Source organism: Tursiops truncatus, chromosome 15 (genome assembly GCF_011762595.2).
Source record: "Tursiops truncatus isolate mTurTru1 chromosome 15, mTurTru1.mat.Y, whole genome shotgun sequence".
Classification (NCBI taxonomy): domain Eukaryota; kingdom Metazoa; phylum Chordata; class Mammalia; order Artiodactyla; family Delphinidae; genus Tursiops; species Tursiops truncatus.
In genome coordinates, this window is record NC_047048.1 from 18,630,698 (window position 1) to 18,657,759 (window position 27,062).

Sequence of the window (27,062 nt, forward strand, 5' to 3'; positions counted from 1 at the left end):
ACAGTTCTTCAACAAAAGAGAGCACAGGGTTTTCTGGACAAGTTAACTGCGTAGATGTCCTGCAGCTACCCCAAGCCAGCTCTTCTTCTTGTGGTCTCTGTCTTGGTAAGTAAAGCCATCCTTCTCCCATCCACTTACACAAGCCAGAAACCCAGGAGTTCCTGAAGACTTCCCTCGCTCTCATCCCCTGAAGGCAAGCCAGCACCATATCCTTTCAATTTTGCCTCCCAAGTGTTTTACACTTAAAACAATGCCCAGAACATAACATCACCCACTTCTTTCCATCCTCACTGCCATCTCCCTAGTCTAAGCCACCAGAAACCTTTCCTAGACTATTTCAAGAACCTCCTACAGGTACTTACTCTCATCTCCCAGTCCATTTCCTACGTAGCAACCAGGCTGATCATTTCAAAGTGTGAACCTGACCCTGTCCCCTGTCTGTTGAAACCATTAGACAGCCCTCCATCTCCCTGAGGATAAAACCCCACACCTTTAACGTGTCCTGCAATTCCCCATAGCTATCTCCTCTCCAGTTCCATTCTAAGCCACGCCTCTCCCTCTTACTGAGTTCCAGCACCGTGGGTCTTCAGTTCTTCCAACATGCCACCCATCTTCCTGACATGAGGTCTTTACATGTCCTGTTCCCTCTGCTTGGATTGCTACCCTCCCCAACATACACACTCTCTCTCTCTCTCTCTCTCTCTCACACACTTTCACCTCCTACTCAACCTTCAGATCTCTTCTCAAATGCCACTTATTTAGGAGAGTTTCCTCCAAACCTCTAATAGGTTACAACTCTTGCTAGATGTTCAAACTGCACCCACTTCATTCTAGTCTCTTACAGCACTGGATACTGTTCCTTCACAGTACTCACTCTGCTCATCATTTTAACTTTATTTACATTGACTGATTATATCGTTCTTCTCCATTGAAAGACAAGTGCCACAAGGCCAAGAATCAACTGCTTTTACTTACCTTTCTGTCCCCAGCCCCAAGCACAGTGCCTGGCACATTTGGAGGCAATCAATATGGAATGAGAAATAAATGTCTGAATCATTTCTGGAAAGGACAGAGATTAAAAGTACAAGTTGTGGAGTCAAGCAGGTTAAAATCTTGGGCCCATAGGGACTTCCCTGGTGGTCCAGTGGCTAAGACTCCACACTCCCAATGCAGGGGGCCCGGGTTCGGTCCCTGGTCAGGGAACTAAATCTCGCATGTCGCAACTACGGGTTCGCATGCTGCAACTAAAGATCCTGCGTGCCGCAACTAAGACGGGCACAGCCAAATAAATAAATAAATATTTTTTTAAATAAAATAGAAACAAATAAATAAAGTCTTGGGCCCATAGAAATACAAGGTGTGTCACCTTGGACACATCACTTAGAATTTCCCTTCTTTACGTTTCAATTTCCTCATCTGTAAAATACAGACAATAATAAGGATACCTTTTAGGTAGGTTTTTTACACTTAAAACAACGTCCAGAACACAGAAAGCAGATGTATCCATTACAATTAAGTTTATCCGAGAACAACTAAAGCCCAAAATAGTATGGCGGAAGCAACACAGAAAGGTATCCCTCTCTTACCCAGAGGTTTCCATCGGGCTCCTTCTGTCCTGCGGCTTCTTCATTCTCGAGATGACGCTCTCTCCACAGAGCACCAAATTACTGTTGAACTTCAATTCTCGTACTCGCATTCTCATCAACAGCAAAGAGCATCCTTGTAAGGACCTTTCTCAGAAGTCGTACCCAGCATCTGCTCTCAAATCCCACTGGCCCGAACTTAACCTCGTCAAGCCACATCAAGTAGGAGGAAGGTCGGGTAACATAGTCTTTATTTCAGATTGTCATGTGCCCAACGAAAATTGAGAGACGAACAGTAGCCTCTTTTACAGCAAGACAGTGAAAGGAAAATTCTTACACGGAAATTGGACGTTTCATGTCAAGGAGCGCCTCCAGTAAAGATGCTGTGGGCAAATGAGATTATAGAAGCACCCTCCCCAGAAACACACCCGCCACAGTAACAGGCGCATAAATGCACTCGGTGGATTTTAAAGAAAACCACCACCATCACCCCATATGTGAACTTCCTAAACCCCTGGGTCCTGGGCTCCAGGGCAAGTGTGCTTGCCCAGAGAGAAGCCTTTAGAGGTTCGTCCCATTGTCATTCACTTAGGCCTGCCTTGATCTTTTCTCTCTGAATGATGCAAAATGCTTACAGGTGCCAGGCAGGACTTCTCAGGGTGCCCTGGGGCAGTCCTCTGCCTGCAGAATCCCTCCAGGGCAGGTCACCTACAGGAGGACTGTGGCTTTGCCTACCTGACGCATTGAGGGCCTTCCCAACCTGTCACTAACCACCACCTCAGAAATCCAATCTTGCTTTACAGCTAAATCAATCCTGTCACTCCAATTAAATTCGCTTGGGAACAGTTAAAAAAGGAATCTCTGGCCTCACTGTGAATTCTCAAGTCTGATAGAGAGAGAACGATTCTGCCGCAGTTCAAAGAGAGAAAGGAAGTATTTACTCTGTCCCCCTTCATGCAGAAGGGAAAGGGGCATTGTTATTTTGATACTAGAAACTAAACTCTAAATAAGATCATCCGAGAAGGATAACCATATTCAAACTGCGTATTTTCTTCCACCTCATGGAAATGGTACATGGAATCACCATCCTTATTATTAAAAGCTTTTATCAAGGTGCCTGGGGCACAAAACAGGCTGAGTTGTACTAAATCTGTAACATTACTTGGGGATGACGTGGAGATCTTTCCCAAGAACTTAGAAATAAGATTACCATCTGACAGCTTATCAAAATAGATCAAAGTGTATCAAAACTTTAACAGTGCATACTCCTTCCATTTTCTCTGGAGACATGCATTCAAGAGCACAAGGGTATCCTCTGTAGCCCTGCCTGTAAAAGCAAAGGATGGAAACGACAGAGATGTTCACAAAGAGTAGAGAGGTTACGTATATCATGATACCACCTTACAGGGAAACACAACGTCAAGATTACGAAACAGTGAACTCAGCCTCGACACAGTGTCATGAAAAAAGTGTTCACGCTCTCACGCTAAGTAGCCATAGCAAATGCACGCTCTGAAGCCAAAAGGTCTCACTTAATTGTTTCCCAGCTCTGAGACTATGAGTACGTTCCTCAACATCTCTAAGCCGGAGGTCGCTTATCTGACAAATGGGGTAATAACAGCACTACCTCATAGGGTCCTGTAAGCACTTAGCCTAGTAGATGGTGAGTTGGCATGAGGTAACTGTTAACTCACTCCAGTTCTGTGGCAGTCTAAGTAGTATCAATGACACCTCACCAGTGTCATCAGACTATATCAGTGAACACTTCTTCCTCCACTGTATACATCACTCGAAGGGAAACGCAGGCCGACTAGAAGCAGTGGCTCCTTTCTGGGAATGAGGATGGCAGTGCAGGAAGCAGGATGGAAAAAAAGGAAAGAGGAAAAGTCTTTGGCTGTATTTTCATTTATATGTTAGTGTTTTTTTCTTCTAAAGCCAGCTCACGTTACTTTTATCATAAAGTGGTGTTTTTTTTTTCAAGATTGGCCTCTAAGAATTAAACCTTAATTGCATCTCTTAATGGATGAGAGCAGAGATATGCAAAGTTCCCAGGAAGGAGATTCTGAGCCTCAGGACCTGGTGTAACTCAACTGAAAATAGTAACATATCTAAAGCAAGGATATGACTACCTATGGGCTGAGGGTGGGGATGGCATCGAGTCCTAGTAGCTCAGGAAGAACAGGCACAGCAGAGGTGGCAGGGCACGCAAGCAGTTCTCAGGGGACAGGGGATTTGGGTCCAGAGACTCGTATTTCCAAGTGTGTCCTCTAGGCTCTTCGCTTGGCTTCTGCTCTGTGTTAAGGACTGAATTGTGTCCCCCTCCCCAAATGCATGTGTTGAAATCCTAACCCCTAGGACCTCAGAATATGGCCATATTTGGAGATAGGGTCTTTCACGAGGTAATTAAGGCAAAATGGGGTCATTAGGGTGGGGCCCCAATCCAATAGGACTAGTGTCCCTGGAAGAAAAGGAGATCTGGGCACAAACACACAGAGGGAAGATCATGTGAAGACACAGGGAAGAAAAGACAGCCATCTGCAAGCCAGAGAGAGAGGCCGGAGAAGAAACCAACGCCGCCAACACCTTGATCTTGGACTTCTAGGCTCCAGGGCTGTGAGAAAATACACCGCTGCTGTTTAAGGCCCCCAGTGTGTCATATTTTGCTGTGGCAGCCCTGGCAAACTAATACACTCTGTTCGTGATTCTGTTTCCATACATGAATTTTACATTTTCTATGTGCAAATCCATCAATCTTTCCCTTTATGGATTCTGGGTTGTCACTTTTTTTTAAATCTTGATTTAAAAGGACTCTGCCATCCCAACTTTATTAAGATATATCCATCCTGCCTTCTTATCATCTTTGCTGCTTTTACTACTGCTGTGGTTGTACTGTGGCACCTCTTTTGTTTCGTTCCTTATCTGAAATATATTTCTGTAATATGGGTGTGGTCAGGCCCTAACTCTGGGGTGACCCACTGTCTATATTACATTTATACTCATAAGAATGTTCAAATTATACTACAGAAATAGATTTTAGACACAGGAAAACATTCACGATACACATTTAGGTGAAAAGAGGGAATTATATTTAAAAATACACATTTTTGAAATAAAATGATTTATATATACTTCATAAGTATTGAAAATGTATGAAAGAACATACACTAAATTATTAGTAATACTTACCTCTGGGTGATTAGGATTTTTTATGCTTTCAGTATTTTCTAATTGACTTTATTGAAATAATAATTTAAGTGAAATCCTACTGTGTCTCAGATCTCCTTTTCTTAAAAGGACACTAGTCCTATTGGATTAGGGCTCACCCTGACGACCCCATTTTGCTTTAATTACCTCTTGAAAGACCCTATCTCCAAATACGGTCATATTCTGAGGTCTTAGGGGTTAGGATTTCAACACATGAATTTGGCGGGGGTGTACAACAATGACAAGAATACAAAATTTGATAGTGAAACTCTGGGATTCAGACCAACTCATGTTAGGATCAGGGTGACCTTTGGCAAGTTATTTAACTTTCCCTACGTTAGTTTTCTCATGTGTAAAATGGGTATAAGAACAGGTGGTCATGGGGTAATCAGGAGGTCTGTTGTTTGGGAGAGAGTGCATATAAAAGTTCTTGGTGGGAATAACATTCAGTAATGTTATTCAATAATAACATTCAATCAGCGGCACTATAATGTACCTTCCAACTTCGAAGAAGGGCAAAGCTCCAGGAACAGCAGGTGTCCATCATCAGGACAGGGAAATTCCATAGGTGTGGTTCATAACGTGTAGTCAGGGGGACAAGCAATAAAGTTGGGCTTAAGGAGGAGACAGGATTCAGAAGCTCTTCTACTCCACACCAGCCACCCTGCACTTTATAAAGGCTGGTGGTATGCATGTCACAGAGCTTTATAACAAGGGGTGATGTGATTGCTAAAATTTCAGCCAAAGTACTGTTCATGGAAACACTTTCCCAAAGCCAGCTGTCAACCTGAGGGGGGTTAAACGTTCTTCATCAGGAACAAGAATGTGACCACGATTTCCCTGAGCAAAACAGCCCCTGTGACCAGCCCCTCCCTGCAGACATCCCACAACCAAGGCAGCAGGTAGAAAGCATTCCTAAATAAGATGCCAGTGAAGAGATGCTTTTCCTCCCTCACACGGCTTTGAAATAGCCAAGCCTGAAGGATTTTTTTTCCTTCCCTTTCTTTTTAAAAAATATACAGCCCAGGGCAAATCTCATACCTCCGCTGTCCCTAGAAGAGGTAGCTGAGTCACTGGGTCTCTGAAGCTGCCAGCTCACAGCAGGGCTTGGAAAATCAATACCTCTCTCTTAAGTTATCCAAAATACTGAGACCTTTAAACCAAACTCCAGTAGATAAACACTATCAACAGTCTTTCACAGCATTAGGAGATGTGGGTTTATTTCCCAAGCAGCCTTGAAATGCGACAACGGGAGCTGTTCTCTAAGATGTGGACATGTGGAATTTGGCTGCAGAAGTGGTTTCCAGAGAATCAGCACTCTGTCTGCCGACAGGAACAAGAGACAGCTGGACTGCGGATGGAACACTCCCTCAGCATTACAGCTGTGTGGCTAAAAGAACGCGCCCTAAATGCCTATGTTGGAATCCAGGTCGCATCCCTATGGCCCTGTGTATCTCTGGGAATCACTCTTCACCTCTCTGTGCCTTAGTGTTCACCTTAAAACCAGGTACCCTAGCTCAGCAGGGACTGCTGGGAGGATTAAATAAGATGAAGGAGGGACATGTATGCACTGGGGTTTTCTTTTAATCCTATAAGCGCATCAAGGAAGTTAGCAGTTGTTATTCAGAAGGCATGATATGCAAAAGCACAACTGCTAGAAAGGAGAAATCACGCAAGTTCACTTCCCACCTAACCTGTTCGTTTTGAAATTTTGCCTTTTTCTGAACCAAGAGAGAATTTGGAAGAGGTCTTCAGACTCTTAAAATAAATCACAAGAAAGCTGGAAAAGAACTCTCTGAAAACAAGGTTCAAATATATGAGCCGCCAGAGGCTGGAGGGCCGTTCCTAGTTCCTCCATCTCTTTTCCCTCCAGCAGGTAAACCCTTCAAGAGAAGAGTCCTGTGGCTTTCTTCTGGGGGAAAATGATGGGGAGGGACCCTCGGCAAAGGGGGAAACATCACTGCGTGCTAATGAGAATCCCCCGGACAACATAAGGTAATTATTTTTCTTTCTTTTTTTTTTTTTTTTTTCGGTACGCGGGCCTCTCACTGTTGTGGCCTCTCCCGTTGCGGAGCACAGGCTCCGGACGCGCAGGCTCAGCGGCCATGGCTCACCGGCCCAGCCGCTGCGCGGCATGTGGGATCTTCCCGGACCAGGGCACGAACCCGTGTCCCCTGCATCGGCAGGTGGACTCTCAACCACTGCGCCACCAGGGAAGCCCACAAGGTACCTATTTTTAAACAAAACACCAAGACACTAGACTTGACCCGAAAAAACTCCCCAAAATGTAGACTTATTTTTATAAAAAGTCTTACAAAAGCATAAAAAATTAAATCACACTTAATATTCTATCATCAGCCTTACCTTAACTGCAAAGAGGAAAATGACAGAGAATCAGGGTTGTTCTAGAAATTCTGGGCTATCTAGTTGTCCCATTAAGGCTGATGAAATGCCAAATCATTTTTCCCTCTTGACTTGAAGTGAATCTGGGCAGGAACGCTTCATGTGATGAAACGATTTCCCTTGCTATTTGAAGAATTTTCTTGTAAGATATACAATCTCTTTAAATTTTCCCAGGCAGCTGCTAAGGGTTGCTAAGGAAGTGATGGAAATAGAAAATATTCTAAATAAACAATTAGTGATTTCTGAGGGGCAGGTACTTTAGATATTTTTTGCAGGATGTCACGCATCTTAGGTACTAAGACTGGACAAGTGGTCTGTCTTGTCTTCCCTCCCTCTCTCTCTTCTTCCCTTCCTTCCTTCCTTTCTGTGTTAAGGAAGATAAAATAGTTAACTAATAAGGACTTACTGTATAACACAGGGAACTCAGTACTCTGTAATGGCCTATATGGGAAAAGAATTTTAAAAAGAGTGGATATATGTATATGTATAACTGATTCACTTGGCTGTACACCTGAAACTAACACAACATTGTAAATCAACTATACTCCAGTAAAAATTATTAAAAAAAAAAAAAAAGAATCTTCAAGCAGTGAGCTGGAGAGGGAGATTTTGAGCCATGGCGTGCCCAACTTGCTGGAGAGACACAGAGGAGGACCCAGGCCCTCCATCCCCACACAAGTCAGAGGAACTCTCAGTGTATCTGTTTTAGTCTGTTGTGCTTTAGCAAAAGATTATGTCTGAACAGAAGAGTCTTAAAATAGACATCTGTGGTTTTGGCACCAGCAACCATTTCCCTTCTTTGATAACCGTATCCTGGTTCTGTTTTGGGAAAATGCCCGCATCTCATCCTCCGTGCCCCCAGGAGAAGCATCCTGCCTCGGCTCCACAGGGGCGAGCACCTCAAGCCTCACACCCGCTCTGGCAACAACAGCTGGTTGCAGGATGCGTGTGTGACCCCATAAGAGGCAATGAGACTTCAGCAGACGCTTCTGGGGCAAAGATGGCACATTTTCCCTACTGCATTTGGGGTGAGAAGACTGCGCTGGTGCCTACTCCCATCCACAAGGGGGCAGGTTTTCAGAAAGCAGCCGACCACCTCACAGGCAGTAAAATCCAAAAATGAGAGATCTGCTGACACTGTTTAAGCCCTAATTAAGCCATTCCCACCCCCAACTTCTTAAATATATAAGCCATTCAACTCCTTTTTGATTCATGCTTGGTTCAGATTCCACCAGGAATTTCTGCGTGTTATAACCAGAAGACTCCTAGACAACAGAGTTCCACAGCTACACTTCAAACCACTGGGAAAGATTTCCTTTTAATGTCCTCTGACCTATTATGATTGGGGGCAATTTCTTCCTCCTGGTGGAGGAGAGGGAAAGAGACATAATCCCAAGAAATCTAGGAGCACCAAGGTCAACAGCTGAAAGTAAACTAAAAGAAGGGACTCTCAACACAGCAAGTCATACATGAATGAGAACCAGTGAGTATAGAACAAACTCATATTTTATTCTAAATAAGAAAATCGGTGGTTCTGGGTAAGGTCATGGGGTTTTTGTTGGCTGAAATCGCCATGTGATTTTCAGAGTCTAAGTAGGCAGTACACCTATTTAATATCTGGCATATATGTTATAATAATAATTTCTAATATTAAATGTCTTAACATATGTTTTTGGAAACATGGTACGTTTATTTTGTTTGTCCACATTCAGACATTCATAGCTAAGAAGGAAAGAAAAATGCCACCTGGCAATATACTCTGTGTATCTGAACACAAATTTTAAAAATTGGCTAAGAAGTGGGTAGAGAAAAAAGACAGCCAAATGTATTTGAGTTTGTTTGTTTTAAACAGGCTCTAAATATCTGTTTTGATTTCTGTTTATTGTTTACTGAAAGTGAACCTTTTATAAAGTCTCTAATTTTGCAGGGGCAAAATATGCAGGATTAACCCAAGCTGGAAGGAGCCTGAAACCATTCATATCTTTTATCTCAGGAAAAGCCTCACTGTACTTTGAAATGAGCCTATGTCACATGACCACCACCTAGTGGCAGTGTACTTAAATAGCAGGAACAGCTGAGAGTTACAATAAACATCTTTTAAATGGACCCCAGCACTGTCACGGTCATTTTGATCAGAACTAGATTTTCCCTCCAGGATGGTGGAATTAAGAACCAGGAAACTAAGAAACCAGAAATCTGGGTAAGAGCAGAATAACTGTGGAATTAAGCAACTGCTGGTGGTAACATTGTTTTTACCAGCATTTTCCAATGACTGGACCTCCTACCACTAGGAATACACAAAGTGAGTCCAGGTAGTACAAGGAAAGGTCATATTGAGGAGGGACAGTTGAGCAGAGGCACAAATGAATGGAAGAGCAAACCATGCAATTTTCTAAGAAAACAGCACTATAGGAAATGGAGGAGGCAACAAGTGCAAAGGCCCTGAGGCAGGGCCATGTTTGGCTTCTCAGGGTACAACAAGGAGCTTAGTGTGGTTCAGCCAGAGAAGCAAAGACAAGAAGGCAAATGAATGTGGTGGACGAGGTGGGCAGGGGTCAGATTCTTTAGGGTTTTGTAGATCATGATTGGGACTTAAAATTTTTTTCTACATTGACAAAAAGCCACTGGAAAATGTGAAGTAGGATAGTGATGTGGTCTGCTTTATGTTCTAGAAGGATCACTTACTCTAATCACTGTGAAGAGCAGACTACAGAGGTCAAGAGTGTTAGCAGAAATAAGAATAGAAGTCTACTGCAACAGTCTGGGCAAGAGATGCGTGTGGTACCAAGGTAGATTGATAGATACATAGAAAGATAGGTAGACAGTTATCTATGTATACAAACATAAATGTGTGTATGTATGTATGTCTCCACCTCATCAAACACACTTATAGTAATGACAGTCTTTACAAATACTGAAAAAAATTATTTTTCATGTAAAAAAATAATCAATATAGGCGAGTATATCTATATGGCAAAAAAAAAAAAAAAAAAAAACTGCAAGAGTAATACTTATGACTGACGGTTAGAAGATACCAAACTCTCAATACCAAAATACACTATTAGAGAATCAGGTAAATTTTATGTGTTCCTCTAAAATTTCCTGTGACCTCCTAAAATAGTTCTGTGTCCCAACTGCAAAAAACATTACGCCTACTCAATTTATTTCATCCTTCCAACTAGATTCCCTTCTTGATGGAAGAGAATAAAAAGAGGTCTAGTACGACCATATCCTTGTGTTAGTTACTTTGGCAGATAGCTGACCCCAGACTCATTCTCCCCTCCTTCCTGGGCACAGAGAGAGACATTCATATGGTCCCCAGAATCCTCTGCAGTTGGATCTGGCCATGCACTGGAATTCTCACCAACAGAAGGAGACTGGAAGTCATGAGGGTCATCTCTGCTACTTTCTTAAGAGAAAACCGCTTCCTAGACTTTGCCCTCTTTGCCTGACTGTTGGCTGGAAGGTAATGGGGTGGAGCCTCAGCTCTGATCACACAGGAGAAAAATCCTCTAAGGCAGGGGTTCTCACTCAACCACAGGCAATTTTGTTTCCCAGGGACACCTGGCAATGTTTGGAGGCGTTTTTGGCTATTCAAATGAGGGGTGAGGAGTCAGCTACTGGCATCTGGGGAAGGCAGAAGCCAGAGAGGTTGCTGAACATCCTACAAGGCACAGAAGAGCCCCCCACCACGAAGACTTTCCTGACCCCAAATGTCCACTATGCTGAAGTTGAAGAGCTTCACTGTAAGGCCACCTTCTCAAACTTTGCCCAAAATTATTCCCCAAGTATCTTCTTAAAATTCTGCTTCCGAAAGTTGGTGATGGGATCTGAGATTCTGCACTTCTAACATGCTCCCAGGGGGATGGTGGAGCCACAAGATGGAAAGAATGGAACTTGGGTCTCTGAATGGTCTCCCTGAGCACAGCTGCTCCAGCAGTCCAGTCTGGCTGGAGTGCCCATGCAGGGCTGCTACTCAAACATATACACCTGCACACCTGAACTCACTGTTTGCAGCGCGTGTTCCTTCTGAGTGGTTGGTCTCCAGGCAGCAACAATCGCTACAAACTTTGAGTATCGACTTTCATTATGCGGGAGAAAAACATCATCTATCTCATTTAATCCACTGTAGGTTGGGGTCTCTTTGTTGCAACAGTTCAGTTTTTTCCCTAACTAATACAGTGACCATCTGCAAAGAGTGGACAGTGACATCTACGTTGCTGTTTGGCAAGAGACCAAAGAGCCCCGGAGATTATACTCTCCAGAAAAAAAGAGAAAAAGCAAAGGGAAGAAAAGAAACAAGATGGTGACTTCTAAAGATATGTGGGAAGAGTGTTTTGCTGCTGTAACAAATGACCACAAACTAACTGGCTTAACGTGCTAGAAGTCAGAAGCCTGAAATGGGTCTCCATGGGCTACAATCGAAGTGTCAAGAGGGTTGCATTCCTTCTAGAAGTTCCAAGGAAGAATGCATTTCCTTTTCTGTAGCTTCTGGAAGCTGCCTGAATTCCTTAGCTTGTGGCCACTTCTTCTATCTTCAAAGCCAGCAACAGCAGGTTGAGTCCCTCCCGTGCTGCCATCCCTCTCATTCTCTCTCTTCTGCTCCCACTTCCATTTAAAAGGACTCTTGTGATTACACGGGGCTCATCCAGAGAATCCAGGATAATCTCCCATCTCAAGGTTAGCTGTTTAGCAATCGTAATTCCATCTGCAACCTTAATTCTTCTTTGCCATTTAATGCAGCATACTCACAGGTTTTGGAGTTTAGGATGTGGTTATTGGGAGACTGCGTTATTCTGCCTTCCACAGCTTAGAAAGTAGGCTAGTAAGGCAGCCAGAAGGTGGGAATTTAATATGCCCATCTGAGAAATGCAGAGAGAGTGCACAGGAAGAAGAGATGACAGGTCATTTGAGAGCAAAATGAGAGAATCTTCTGGTCACTCCCAAAGCTCGTCAACTGCAGGACAATCCTAAAAAGCAAATGTGCCCTATAGCTTTTTCTGTTTTTTCAGTATGAAAGAATGATGCATCGGTGGTCATGAATCAGATAAAAGAATTATGCAGACAGAGGTTCTCCAGGAATTCTCAGGATCTTTATGCAGTCTGCCCTCCCAAGGTTTGATATCCATGGTATATAATAGTTTCTGTAAATTAAACTTCTTAATCTAACTTTATGATAAGAGTGCTTGTCCTGTATTTCAGATACTCCCTGGAGTGCAACATTCCAGAAAACCAATTACCTGGGGGAGTTCATGAAAACGTGCGTGGATTAACAACAACTGCAGAATGTACACAAAGCAGATACGAGCACATCACCGTTATTCTGCCCTTGCAAAATCACTGCGGGGTTATTGGCAACTGTTATTCCCATTGTAGAGATGAGAAAACAAAGGCTCAAAGGCTAAATACTCTCTATGCACACAGGCAAGGTAGACACAGAACTTAGACTCCAAATCTTTAACTTCTGATTTTAGGTTCAGCTTTCTTTTCTAAACATCACAGAGCTCCAAGCAGGCAAAGTGCCCTATGATGAAGGCACTCAAGCAGTTTGACTCAAATTTCCTCAGCTCCGGGGACACCCAAACCTCCAACCCCCGTAGAGGCTTTAACCTGGAGGCAGAAAGGTGTATCTGCACCTACAGTGAGCCACAAATCGAACACAGCCTCGATGTAACTGTTTGACTGTTAAATGGCAATAACGTCATTTTGATAATGCATTTAGAGAAACACCATCTAAACTAAACTACTCTTGGAGCGTAACAGTCTGTCAGGAATAATCCAGGCTCTTCTAAACCTTTGGCAACTACAGCAACAAAGGCTAGGAACCAAAAGCCACCAGTTACAATGTAAAGACACCTGCTGTGTGACTCCGGGAACGTCACCTGCCCTTCTGAAGTCTCATTCTCTTTATTTGTAACACTGGGATAAGACAGTATCTACTTCACGAGGCTGCCGAGAAGAATAAATGGGATAACGTGGTATGCCGCTGGGACCTTTTGGGGAGACTGTCTAGCCCACACAGCTTGTTTGAGTGGGTTTCTCTTTCTTGTACCCAAAATAGTCTTGCAAAAATAGTACGTGAAAGAGCTGAGAACAATTCTTAGCCAGAGTTCCCAAGGAATGTGAGTGTGTGATTGCTCTGCAGAAGCCTGGGGTTTTGAAAGAAAACAGCACAAAGAAGGTACCCCTTTCATTCAATAAGTCATTGATTCAGAATTAGTGATGAATAAGCCACCATTATGGATCGCCTAGCATGTGCCAGGTACCGCTTCTGGTTCAGAGCACGGGCTAGTTCATGTGGGACAAGGCCCTGCTCCCCTGTACTTGATCTTCTGGGGAGGGAGAGGTAAGTCATTAGGATGATTTGGGAGAGCAATACATGCTCTGAAGAAAATAAAACAGTGTAACAAGCTCAGAAGTGGAAAAGGGTCTTTAAATTAGGTAGTTAGTAAAGATCTTGGTCGGGGGGAGCTGAAATATAAGCCAAGATCTGAAGGACAGGTAACGAGATACCTGCAGTCTAGGTATCTGGGGACAGAGACTTCCCGGAAGAGGAAACAGAGATTTAAATGCCCTGAAGTGGGAATGAGCTTGGTCCCAGCACAGAAAGGGAGACACTTCCATGGTCTGTTTTGGGGGCAAAACCCCACAATTAGCCTGTCCTGTAGGTAGGCCGTGCACACACAGGAAACCAAAACCTTCTAGCACAGAAATGCTGGCATTTCTTATTCACCCCCAGGATGCTGGACGACAACCCTTCCAGTGGAAAAGAGCTTGGGGACAAATGAAAGGAAATGCTGGGGACCTCCCTCGAAGTCCAGTGGTTAAGACTTCGCCTTCCAATGCAGGGGGTGCAGGTTCGATCCCTGGTCAGGGAGCTAAGATCCCACATGCCTCATGGCCAAAAAACCAAAAACATAAAGCAGAAGGAATACTGTATCAAATTCAATCAAGACTTTTAAAAAAATGGTCCACATCAAAAAAAATATCTTCAAGAAAAAAAAAGGAACTGCTGTATGTTTGGAGCCTAACACCTGGGTTTGAATCCCAACTATCTTGAGCAAGTTCCTTGACCTCTCTGCGCCTTAGTTCCCTGACCTGTACACCGTGGGCTATCACGCTACCTGTCTCACCAGGCTCTTGGGAAGACTGAATGAACCCACCGCTCGGGGCAGAAGCTGGCGTATACAGTACGTGTCCAGCACCGCGATTCTTACCACCCTGCTACTGTGACTCTTTCAGGTCCAAATCTTAAATCTTCATCTCCCCGTTCCATTAAATAACCATCATTTGTCTGTGATTTGTTTTTTGCTTTGTAGCAATAGGAGTGCACCTAAATTCACTAATTTACACCAATTCAACTGTTAATCCTCCCCTTGGCACGATCCTACCAGCCCTGAATTTGGGATGTAAAGCAGCCAGGACCCACCCTCCTCCACGGGGAATTCTAACACTGTTTATGAATCTGAACAGGAGTGGTCATCTTACCATCCTCTCCTCAAACAAATAAAATGTAGAAAGTGAGGGACACCTACATTTGAAGTGCAACATTTTGGCCATGTTCCTAGAGATGGTATCTTCAGACCACTCTCAAACACACCTGACCTCAATGTAGTAGCAAAGATCTCCAGTTAAAAAGGGCGGGGGGGTGGGGGGGGGGGGGGGGGGGGGGGGGAGGAGAGGGGGAGGGAAAGCAGGAAGTGGGCAGGGAAGGAAAAAAAAGAAGTGCTATCCTACAGAAAGAGCTCTCTTTCCATTTACTGTTTTCTTCTCTGACACCCCTGAGGAAAGTATTAAAATTTTGTTCTTGCAAGTCCCTTGCAATTCTTGCTAAATTTATTCCTAGTTATTTTGTCTCTTTGGTTGGTTCTATAAATAGGATATTTTCTCTCATTATATTTTCAAAATGCTTGGCATAGGCAGATAAGAAAACTATAGATTTTGCATAGTAATTTCCTCACATTAATAAATCCTATTATTATTTCTAATAGATTCATGGGTTGGGGGAGATTGCTTATCTTAGGTTTTCCAAAAAAAGATGAAATTACTGGCAAATGGTGATAATTCTAACTTCCCCGTTCTTATTCTTTTTTGCATCTAACTGCATTATCTATTCATTCCTGAGCACTGGTAAATCATAGTGATGATAGTGGGCATTCTGATCTTGTTCTGGATGTAATGGGAGTGTTTCTAGTGTTACACCATTAAATACGATGCTTGCTTTGGGTATGATCCGATTTTATACGCAGACGTTCTAAAAATCAAAAATAAATATTTAGTTTTATCAGACTTTTTAGCATCCATAAAATAATCATAAGATTTTTCTCTAAATGAGAAGTGTTACAAGTAAATCACAGCATTTATTAGATTTCCCAAGATCAAACCATCCTTCCATTCCTAGAATAAATCGCACTTTGTCAAGACTTTAATTACCTTGTAATGTAGTCACTTACATGTTCATTTCCCCGCTGAGTTCTTTCAGATCACAGGGCATGACTGATTCATGTCTGACACATAATTGACATTAAATACGGGTTTAACGAATAAATAAATGAATAACTGAAATAACAAGTACATTTAACCTCCCCAAACTAACCACTTGTACCTCTTCCCAGCTTAAAATAGTCGAAGAGATCATATGCCTTCCCCAGAGTGGATCTTTATATGTTTAATGAATATGTGGTTTTAACTGGTCCCTACTTCTTATATCAATAGAACCCCTGAACACCTCATTCTTTATGGGGAAACTACTCCCTATGGCTGTATTGGGAATAACCCTGCTTCCCTACTCCCACCATCGCCCCAAGCCAAAGGGGTGGCGACATCCCCCAGGCCTGATTAGAGTAACTACACAATGATTGCTTGAGGATGGACACCTGACCCAACCTGGGTCAACAGCATCTCCAGGAATTTCTCACAGAAGCTCTTTAGAAAAATTTTTTCCAAAAGAATTGATAAAAAAAACACATGTCTAGGGTTGCTGCTTACCATCTTGCCTAAAAGGTAGTGAGACAACCATTCTGAGAATGAAGCAAGGTATAGACAAACATGGCAAAGAATGGAAAGAGACAGAGACCTAGTGCCATTATTTGGGCCCCTGGATTCAGCTTTTCTTGAAGCCATTACCCCTTAGACTTCCTAAGTAATAAGCCAATAATTATCTTTCTTGGTTTAGCTCCATTTCTATCCCTTACAACCAAAAAATATGGCCTAATTCATGTGCTGCTTTGTTCTCCTCCATATATGCTTTATACATTCTTAAATAAAGGTTGAAAAAAAAGTTTTTTAAAGAAAGGCAATCCTAACTAGTGAGTGTTAAAAAAAAATCAACCACCTGCTTTTAATTAACGGCAAGATCTGCTGAAAGGCTTCCTTAGTGAATTATAATTTCAGATTGAAATTCCCAAGACAGTTAGAGAGGAGCCTGTTAGACCGCAGAAACCAATGGAATCGAGGGATTACTTTAACAGGGCAGTGGTTCAACCAGTTTCAGAGATACCATCCATTATGCAAAACCAAAACCTTTAAAACTTTCTACCGTGCAGCCCTAGCAATCCCTCATTCACCTGAAGTCTGGAGGCCTCTCTCCTGACTCAATTTAAAAGTAAAAATGCTTGGTATGGTTTACAAGAATAAAAATAAAAATAAATAAATCATGTCATGATGGCTAGAGAACTCCCCAGAAAAAAGCCGCCAAACCTCAAGACAGGGAGTTTCGTGGAGTCTTCCTGAACCATCCTGCATTCTCAAAAGCTTTCAGATCTGCAGGAAAACTGAAGGCAAGCATGCCCTTGGCATCCTAAATATCCCTGTACCTATCGGGGCAATCAGCATCAGTTCCTACCATAGGCTCAAGAAAATGTCAGTGGGCCAGCCCAGAGAGCCTAGCCACTTCCCTACCCCATCCCCTTTATGGAGAATTCTGGTTGCACTTACCTCCTGCAATCAGACTCTTCTCCTTCAGCTCAAGTTACAATAGACCAAACTCTGGAATCTGGTTTTGATTATTCTCTGGAGAGCTACTTAAGCGCTGCTTCAGGGTTGGAAATCCCTCATTCAGGCATAATCTTGAAATAAAAGACTATATTCAAATGAAAAATGCATTACCGCATTCTCTTTAGGGCCTTCTGTACTGACAGGCAGGATAAAAGGAAAGAATGGAAGGAAAATGAAGAAGAAAACCAAGGGGGAAAAGGAAAAAATGGGAGTAAAAGAGAAAGGAAAGAAGGGGAGAGAAAAATGTATTGTGTCACAAACTGTGTAGGGCACTGTGAATGTCATTTCATTTCATCCTCAGGTCATCCCTTCAAAGTAAATACTATGAGCCCATTCTGCAGATAAAGAAATTGAGGCTTGGTGATATCGAGTAATTTGCCCAAGGTCACACAATGAGGATGCAGTGGATTCAGGCTCAGAGATAAAAATACATGTTCCAAAGTATGTCGCTACTACTTGACTAGCTTCCTCCTTCTGAAGAGTCTAATACAAGTGTTTGTTCTAGAACCAAAATATTTCAGTGGTTGAATGGACCCTATGAAGATAACATAGCCGCATCATCTAAGTAATAGAGAAGGAAGGAAGGAAGGGAGGTAAGGAGGGAGGGAGAGAGAGGAAGATATTAAGGAACCTCACATCCAGTGGAACTAGTATGTGGCAAAGAAAAACCTAGAACCCTAAAAAGCTCTCAGGTCTTACTCCGTCCGTGTGACCAGAATCTATTTTATAAGTGCAACTGACCTAAAGGGATCAAATACAGATACTCCTGATGAAGGACTGAACAACTGAGAATTTCCCCTCCTTCAAGAAAATGTTCACTGGGAACAAAAGGGAAATTTATTTGTGAATTGTCTTTCTGCTTATATCCAGTTTATATCCAGTTCCTGTTTATATCCAGTTTCCTTTGTTGCTGTTGCAACATATCTCAGAGGGAGTTCCCCCATGCTGTTGCAAAATCAGTTAAGGGGGAAAATATCTAAACTAAAATAGCACAAGTAAGCCACAATTCTGGCAACTGCAGAGGGTGTGGGTATGCCAGGTACTTTCTGAAATGAGTTTAAACCATAGGTCGCTAGCCAGTAGCCAGCTGGCTGTGTCCAGCCCACAGGTGTGTTTTGCTTGTCCTGCAGTGCTGGCCCACACCACGCTTTTAAGAAATCTCAACCTGTTGCCAACATTAAAAACCAGGCCACTTCACACCAAAACCTGGACTTCCAGTGTCTTTTACCAAGTGGAAGACCTGGCTCCCCTGATGCCACATTTGCACATGGAAAAGGGTAGCTGGAATATAGCAGTAGCTGCTCCTTTGGAAAGAACATCTGTGCCCCAGTTTCTCCCTACCTAGTCTATTTCGCTCATGTATATTATCCACATGAGCCCTGAAGGCATCTGAGTTGGTGACCCTTGGTTGAAAAGGTTAAGCAGATGTAGATTTCAAAGCCAATGATTATTAGGCTTTTCCCAAAAACATCCCCAATGACAGCCTCCAGTCAGTATGAGGACGGCTGTGACAGAAGGCAAGGCATGTGAGACCAAAACTCAGTAGCTGGGTTCATTTGCATTTCTGCTCTAGGATACTCACTTTTTGTTTCGAAAATATATTCACTTTTAGTATTTCATTTATTCTTCCTAACAACCTTGCCAGGAAGGCATTACTCTCAGATAAACGGAAGGCAAGTGCTGTTATGTCAGTTATCCAAGCCAGATCATCCGGCAAGTAAGTTGCAAAGCCAGGTTTTGAACCCAGTTTTCCCGCAGCTACAAACACTGTGCTTTTGGAATCATGAAAGAACACTTTGGAAAGCCATGAGGCTTGTTTCTACCTCAGAGCCTTTGCACTTGCTGTTCCCTCTGCTTAGAAACCTCTCCACCCAGGTCTTCACGTGGGAGGATCTTACTCTTTCATGACACTTATATCAACTCCACAGAGAGGTTTTCCCTCATCATTTGATGTAAAATAACACATGCACACACATTTGCGCACACACACACACCCCCCAATTACTTTCTAGGCCGCTGCTACTCAAAGAGAGGTCCAGTAATCAGCAGCAACGGCATCACCTTGGAAATCAGAAATGCAGAATCTCAGGCCCCATCCCCGACCTACGGACTCAGAACCTGCACGTTAACACCACCACTCCCCACCCCCGCTCCCCATGTTTTGTGTGCATTTAAAGTTTAAAAAGCACTGCTCTACAGGAGTGCTGCCCGGTGGAAATAAATATAACAGGAGTCACAAGTGTAAATTTTAATTTTCTAGTAGCCACATTACAAGAGTAAGCAGAAAGACTTGTTTGTTTGCTGTCTCCCCTTCTCCCACTCCCACCCCCACTAATACGTCAGTTCCAAGAGAACAGGTGCTTCACCTGTCTTGTTCACCCCTTTGCCCCCAGCACCTGAAACAGTACACTGCGCACATATTAAGTATCATTAAATGTTTGCTGAATGAAAGAAGGAAGGAAAGACCTTGCTAGCACTCTATATACCAGCACTTTGGACAGATGTGGCTTCAAATGTCAGCTCAACCCCTGGCCAGCTGAGCAACCTCGAGCAAGTTGTTTTACCCTCTGGGAGCCAACTGTAAAGCAGAAATGCTGTTCTTTTGCTCACAGCCTCATCATGCCACCCAGATGTGATAATACGTCTATAAAACGCAAACCCCCACAATAACAGGCGTTCAGTACACGCCAGCGCCTTATGCTGCCCTCCTTCTTTCTCTCTCTGGACACCACGTCCGAATGATGCTGTGGACCACTCTCCTCTGCGTAGCACAAGCATGACTACTGAACGCCAGCTATTTCCCTCCAGCCGACAGGATGTGTGTAGTAACTGCTGGCAGTGAAGACAGCTTGAAACCATGGAGGGTCACTTCGCGTCACCCTACAGCTGAATGGTTTCCAAAGCAAAGTGGTCGCAGTCACTGTACAGTCTGTAGTCCACGAGGGAGACCACAGCCCAAGTCATTTCCGTCACTTTAATGAGTTCTGCCGTGGCAGCCATTTGGCCTGCCACAAGGTCCCACCCCTTAGAGGAGTTTAAGGTCTCTGCCCAGTGTGCATGAGCGCACATTGAAAGGCGTACTGTGGCTTGGCCCTTTTAATTTTTTGAGGGGGGGAGGGACGGAGAGTTGAATCTACCCCCACTTATTAATCACTGGCCTGTGTCAACCCACCAAGTGAGGCTTGCTGTGCCACAGCTTTAACGCACCCTAATCCATCAGTCTATCTTGTCCTGCAAATCTGATGCGTATGTTCTAATCGCAAATGTGCTTTTAAATCACATTAGATCAACAGCATAGGCGAAAGCAAAACCCGGATTTAGACATGACCGGAGTGACACCAAGGAAATAAAACTGGGGCTGCTTAGTTGAATATGAGGAAACCCTTGCCAGCTCTGCCGAGAGCAGCCCCAATTTCTTCCTTTTCTCCCTCTCATGGAAATCACAACAACCATGATCACCCGCAGAATCAGTAGGCTACTGGGAAGCGCGTCGAAATGAAAAAGAAAAACAAAACAAATAATGGGAAGAGGGGATCAAAACCTTTAATTAACCTGTGAATCTCTATCAGGCAAATAGTAGAGTAAGATTCCAGATAAGGTACAAGGCATATGGGGAGGAAATGTAACCACTTAAGTACAGATGCCACCATTTAAAAGACTGGGACCAGGGAACCAGGAGGAAGGCAGAGGGAGAGAAGAGCCTGAAGAGATGCGGCCAACGGAAATCCCCAAAATGCCCTCAAAAGACGGCTGCCCCTGTTAGGGCTAGAGAGCTATCCTAGGATCCAAAGGGTTTCTGGGAGTCATCTCAACAGCCAGGTTTGGGTGGAAAATGATTCCTCTACGTTAGATAGATTCTCCTCCAGCAACTCCAATCAGCACCACTAATCATAATAAGGATCTACCATGGGTGTGATGCTGGGGCAGGAGATGAGGGATACAGACATATCACATGGTCCTCTTCAGTGAGGATCACGGGAACCCAGGTCCATCTACATCTCTTAGTCCTATGGGGCACTGAGCCCCAAATACCACAAGTGATGGCTGAGGGTACCACAGATCTTCAACAGCCATGTCCTGACAGCGAGGCAGTTTACATATACCTCCTTTTCCCAGCCGCAGTATAAAAGAACGTAAGAAGACCTGGCATCTTTTATCTTTTCATTCAGAAAATGCTCCAGACCCTACGATGGGACTTCCTGACATGCAGTCCGCCACACACCCTTCGTCAACTTTATTTTAACGCATCCAAATAAAACACCCCCTTCTCCATTTCCAACTGCAGTAAAGCAACCCAAACACGTGTTAGAGAGATTTGATTGTTATGCCTCCCTCTCCCCCAAAGGGCATTTGACACTTCTCACAAGATACAGGGCTTTAAAATTAGAATTGCAAAAAGCCATAGTTACCCTCTTAGGGCCATGGCTGCCTCACAGCAGAAACCAGAACATTCTTACAATCAACAGTTAAACAACTGAAACCTTCCCAGACATCATACCTTTTTTTTTTTTTTTTTTGCTGTTGTTGCACTAACACCTTTTTAATTATAATTGCAAACTGGAAGCCATGGCTTGTCATGTTATAAATACTGATTTTCCAGTTAAATTAGGTATTTGCTGTTTTTTATTTTGATAGGAAGGGGCTGTTTGAAGCCTCCTAAAATATCGCAATTAGTTCTCTCTGTTGAAACAGACAAGACATGAACAGTCGCATTTGCTGTTTCGGTTTAATGTGCTGGAATGTTCATCCCTAAGTGTACTTCTCTCAAGCTTTGAAAGCATAAGGCATATTTTTAAAACGGAAAGAAATCAATCACAATACACACATTTATCATATATTTCCAAAGTTAAGTTATTTCTAAAACTTTCCTAGGCTGTAATTTAAACTTAGAAAGCACATCTCTTCAACAAGAAGGCGACTTGTCAGGAAACAATCCTTATTTTACCTATTGGCTCTGCTAAGATGATAACATCACTTTAACTGACAAAGCCTGTGTTTCTGGTTGACAATTGCAATTAATTACTGAGATACAACCGAGATGGGGCCAGCCATCCAGATCTGTTTTCCAGAGAAATTAAAAAACAAGAGGAAAGGAGGGGGCGGGGGTACGACGCTGAATTATTAATTTATTTTACCCACACTTAACTTACTACTCCTCTCTTCTCCCTTTCCCTCAACGCTGGCAGACGGTGGAAAAGGAGGGAGATGAACAAACAACTCACTAGATACAAGCTCCAATATGTTGCAAAGGAGGCACAGGTTAGAAAGGGCACAGGTACAGGGTATGAAAACTCTTAGGGCACCAACTGTCATGTAGGCACGGATACTCCTGATGCAAAATCAACCCAGTGTTCATGCAGCCCAAGAGGGATAGAAAGTTCTGGAGACGGGGGACATCCTGAGTTTTTACTAGAAAGCCCGAACTCGCCAGCATCATCCTTTTAACTGTTCCCTGTTCATTTTGCTCTGAACTGAAAACACTGGATTCCAGCCACGCAAATGCGTCTGAGGGCGATTTTGAGAGATTCCAGGGGATCCCAAAGCCCTCTGGTCAATCTAGCTGTCCTGTCCATTCCTCAGCGTCCCCAGCACAGAAGCGCACCGCCCCGCAAGAGCCCGGGTTAGGAAACACCCGGGGGGCACGAGGGCTGGGGATTCCCAGGCTTGGAACTAGGCAGATTCGGAAAGCAGCTCCCTGGACGAGGAGCCTGAGGCAGGCAGATCAGGGGGACCCCTCTCTCCTCGCCCTAGAATTAAGTGATCCCTGGCTAGCCTCCAGCCCTCTCCGCCGCTCCCCCAGAGCAGCTCCGCCAGGGCGCGCAGAGCCCGCGCGGGGTTAAGACCTCTCGGGACGCTGCCCGGATCCCCAAAGGCCAGGGGAGCGGCAGCTTCCCGTGCTGGTCTCCCCTACGCGCCTATCCCATCCGCGAGCTCGGGGTCCTACCTGTACCATTCCAGTCCCTTTTCATAGTTCCTGTCGAAGAAGTGCGGCTCTACGCCCACCGCCCGCACGTCCGGGTGCACTCGGATCGCCTCCAGCAGCGCGCGGGTCCCTCCTTTCTTGACCCCGATGATAAGGGCCTGTGGCAGCTTCTTCTCCCCGTAGTCGGGGGTGCTGACGGCGCCGCCCCTCACGCTGCTCCCGTTGGCCGCCCTCCGGCCTGCGAGCTCCTCGTCTGTGGTGCTGGACTCCTGCGCTTCCCTCTCCAGCAGCGCGCTCTGCGCCGTGACCATCTCGCCAGAGGCCAGCGGGGTCCGGAGCCAGGCGTCCCGGGCGCCCCCGCCGCCGCTCGCCAGCCCCCAGCCGTCGGCCCCGGGGGCGGAAGGCTGCTCGGGGGGCTCGGGCGGCTCCCCGCGGCTCGCGCTGTCCGGCGGCGGCGGCGCGGGCGGCTGCGAGGGGGCGCCGAGGCGCACGGGGGGAGGCGGCAGCGAGGGTGGCGGCGGGCTTGGCGGGGGCTCGGCGGCGGCGGCCGGCGGCTCCTGCAGCGCCAGGGGGAATTGCAGGGAGCCCGAGCCGCCCAGGAGGCTGTAGCACAGGTAGGTGACGGACAGAGACAAGGTGCACATGAAAAGCAGCTTGCGCGCCGGCGGGCCCTTAACCGAGGCGCCGGGCGGCGGCGGCGCGGCGAGAGGTGGAGGCGGAGGCGGAGGAGGTGCGGACCACTGGGCCATCGCGGCTCCCGGCTCGCGGCGGCGGCGGCGGCCCCCGGCGCTGCCCGGACATGGTTTCAGCCGCCGCCCCCGCCGCCGCCGCCGCCGCCGCTGCCCAGCCGCCCCGGCTGCATGAAGCGACGCCGCTGCGCCCCCGGCCCTGGCCGCTGTCCCGCTGCGCCGGGGGTGAACCCGGCCGCATGGCCCCCCTCCTCGCTCTCCTCGCGGCGTCCGGGGGGCCCCCCACCACCCCCCTCAGCCTCTGGCAAGGGGCCCGAGGGGGGCGCGCGGACCCGCCGGCTGCACCTTCTCCGTCTGCAGCGCCCCAGCTTCCCTGGCTCCGCCGCGGCTCCCGTTTCAGCTTCTGCCGCCGCCGCCGCGCGCTGTTGCAGCCCAGAGTTCCTTCCCCGCTGCTAACTTTCTGCCGGGAGAGAGGAGAGGCGCGGCAGGGAGGCGGAGGGGGCCGGGCGCGCGCCCCGCGCCGCCGAGGGAAGGGGGAGTGCGCCTCGCGCGCGCCTGCGGGGGGGGGGGCGGGGGCCGCGGGAGCGGAGGCGTGCGCTAGGGCTGGGGCACCTGGGGAAGCGGAGATCGTACCCCCCGCCCCCCCGCTCGGCAAGCACTCGCTGGAGGTGTTCCCCGCCGCACCCCGCGTGCTTCCCTTCCCCTGGGAGCCTGGGACGCTGGGTTCTGCATCCCTCTCCCAGTACTTTTAGGGACATAGAGCCAGACGCCCGCCGCCGGTGCCGCTCACCGAGCTCTCGCTGTCCCCTTTCCCCCTGGGACTCCAGGCAAACTCGGCCCATCCCTGACGCGCCCTTCTCTAACCCTGGATATCCTCCTGCCTTTGGTCCAGGAGTGGTTTCTGCTCCATAACAGCTCTCTCATTCCAACTTCCGTCTTTCCAGCCTCCCCATCTTATCTTGAAGCTCCTGACGGGTTGAGCTTGGACACAAACCCCCAGGTTTCCCTACCCACAGAGTTTTTGCCTCTGTCCCGCCACAGGGGGACTGCGCTTTCTGCTCCGAAAAATGAGGCTGTCCCTTTCTCTACACCCTTAACCAGAGGTACACCTGCGGCCCTTGGGGGCGTTGCCGCGAAAGGAGTTAGATTTCCCTGGACTGAAACCGCCTGAGACCGTCATCGCTCTAAACATCTAAGAAGCAGAGACAAGTTGCGTTGCAGGGTGTCTGTGCATCGCTTCATTGATTTTTTTTTTTTAAGTGCATTCTTTTCAGCGAGATTTCCATCCCTCACCTCCCTCTCCTGGGGAGGTAATGGTAAACATCAGAAGGATTTGGGAGATTCGAAACTAGAGCCTTGCTTCTTGGAAGGGGGGAATAGGGAGTCTGCAACGGGAGGGAGAGGCAGAGCAATCAACTCTGCTTGCTGGGGACAGGGGCTGCCCCTGCACCCACCCAGGGCCAGTATCTCCCAGGGGCTGGCTCGCTGAGTCCCATTTACCCCATTTACCCTGCCAGCCACAGCTGGGTGCCTGGCGGGTCCGTCTGTTTTCACAGATGTGTTTGGCATCTCCGGTTTTGTTTGATCATATAATGGGAACAACAGCTGAAAGAAAAAGTATATAATGTCTAAATATTAACTAGATACCTAGTGCCAAAGAGGGGAAGCAAATGTTAATCAAATAAGATGAAGAACACGGACTTTTCCCTGAGTGAACCAAAGCTCACTGCTGCTCTCAGCTGGACACGAGTTTCCTTCACTGCAGCTTTAGTTCAGATAAAGATTATTCCTTTATAATATATTTTTTACGGTACACTGGAGACCTCTGAAATGCAGAGTCTGGTGTCCTGTAAATCATTCCGTGTAACTAGAGATGCTTTTTTCAAACACCACACGACTGCATTACTGTAATGTTAATGGGAAGGGGCCAGCTAGAGCTGGGAGAAACCGCGAGCTTGGCCCATCTCTCTTCCCACTCCAAGCCCAGCTCTGGGTGGTCAGCCAGGAGGCCCCAGTGGCAGCAAATATTGCCGCTGCCGTGCCCCATCTCCCTTTGCAGGCCCAGGCACCAGGCTACTCAACATGTGGCCCAGGGCCACCCTGTAGTCCAAGTGCCCAAACTTTTCCATCTACCCTCTCAGCAATCCAAATAAACCTTCTTTGTACCTAGTTTTACTAAAGATGTGCTTTTTCACATTTGGCAAGGTTTTGATAAAACTGTGTTAAAATTTAACCCAGAGGTGGCAAACTGGTGACCAGTAAAGCTGAACAAGGCCGGCACAGTGATATGAAGAAATTTCAGCTAGTTGCAGTATTTAAATATTAAGGGCTTTCCAGCAAAAAAAAAAAAATCTGGAGATGAGGTTTCTGTTGAAATGACAGATCCAGCAGATTTGGGCCCCTCAGCCAGAGCTGAGAAGCCTCCTTTAGGTGGAGCACGTATGCCGTATTCTTCATGGGGCACCCAGATTGTCCCCCTGTATTTATGTTACTTGCCTGGACGATGCTAAGGAGGAAATTTCCTGGAATCCCTTCTCCCTCTTGTCCCCAAATAGTCACACTTTAATAAAAGACTCTTGAGAGAATGGAGCCCCACTGGTAAGGTGTCAGCCCCACAACTGATGGTGAAGAGGTGATTTGGGGACCAGAGGAGTTTTGTAGATTTCTCGCTTAGGCAGTTGTCTATTTTTTTATACTCTTGATCCAGCGAGTTCTTGAGAAACCTACAATAAAAAGCAGGAGCTATCTACATAGGGAGAACCCAGACTTCATTCAGCAAATCCCAATGGATCTGGAGACCAGATAGAATTTTTGTTTTTTTTCTGTTTCCACTGCCAACACCCATGCTCATTAAGGCCTATCTGAATTTTTGCAATATTCCTCCAACTGCTCTCCAGGCCTCCCTTGAGCCAAACGTGCCTGTTTCTGTTCATCCTAGGGCACAGTATTTCTGAGACAGAGCTCTACAAATGCCCTCAGTGACTCTGTACCCTTCCTGTCACTGCCTCCGAACTCATAGACTCCAACCTCTTTACCTTTGCGCTAGGGTGCCCTTCCACCTTTTATGTGTCTCACAGTCACATTGCCAAACCAAACAGTACCTACCATTCAAACATGCACGCTGCATCATTGTTTCATCTGCATATGGTCAGACAATAGAATTAAAACAAAGCTGTCATTTGCTAGCTAAGTGGGTCTCTCGGACAGGTCATTTCACCTCCCTGAGCCTCATCTTCTGCATATATAAATTATGGACAATAAGAC

General features: G+C 45.9%; 1 protein-coding gene across 2 annotated transcripts in view; it reads right to left on the reverse strand.

Moving 5' to 3' along the window:
• HS3ST4 (heparan sulfate-glucosamine 3-sulfotransferase 4) overlaps window positions 1–27,062 on the reverse strand; it is a 743,578-nt gene that overhangs the window by 369,093 nt on the left and 347,423 nt on the right. For both annotated transcript variants that reach the window (XM_073792188.1, XM_073792189.1), the window contains one exon: window positions 23,131–25,403. In XM_073792188.1, the coding sequence (XP_073648289.1) occupies window positions 23,131–23,858 (728 nt within the window). In that variant the 5' untranslated portion in view covers window positions 23,859–25,403. The remainder of the gene's footprint in view (window positions 1–23,130; window positions 25,404–27,062) is intronic.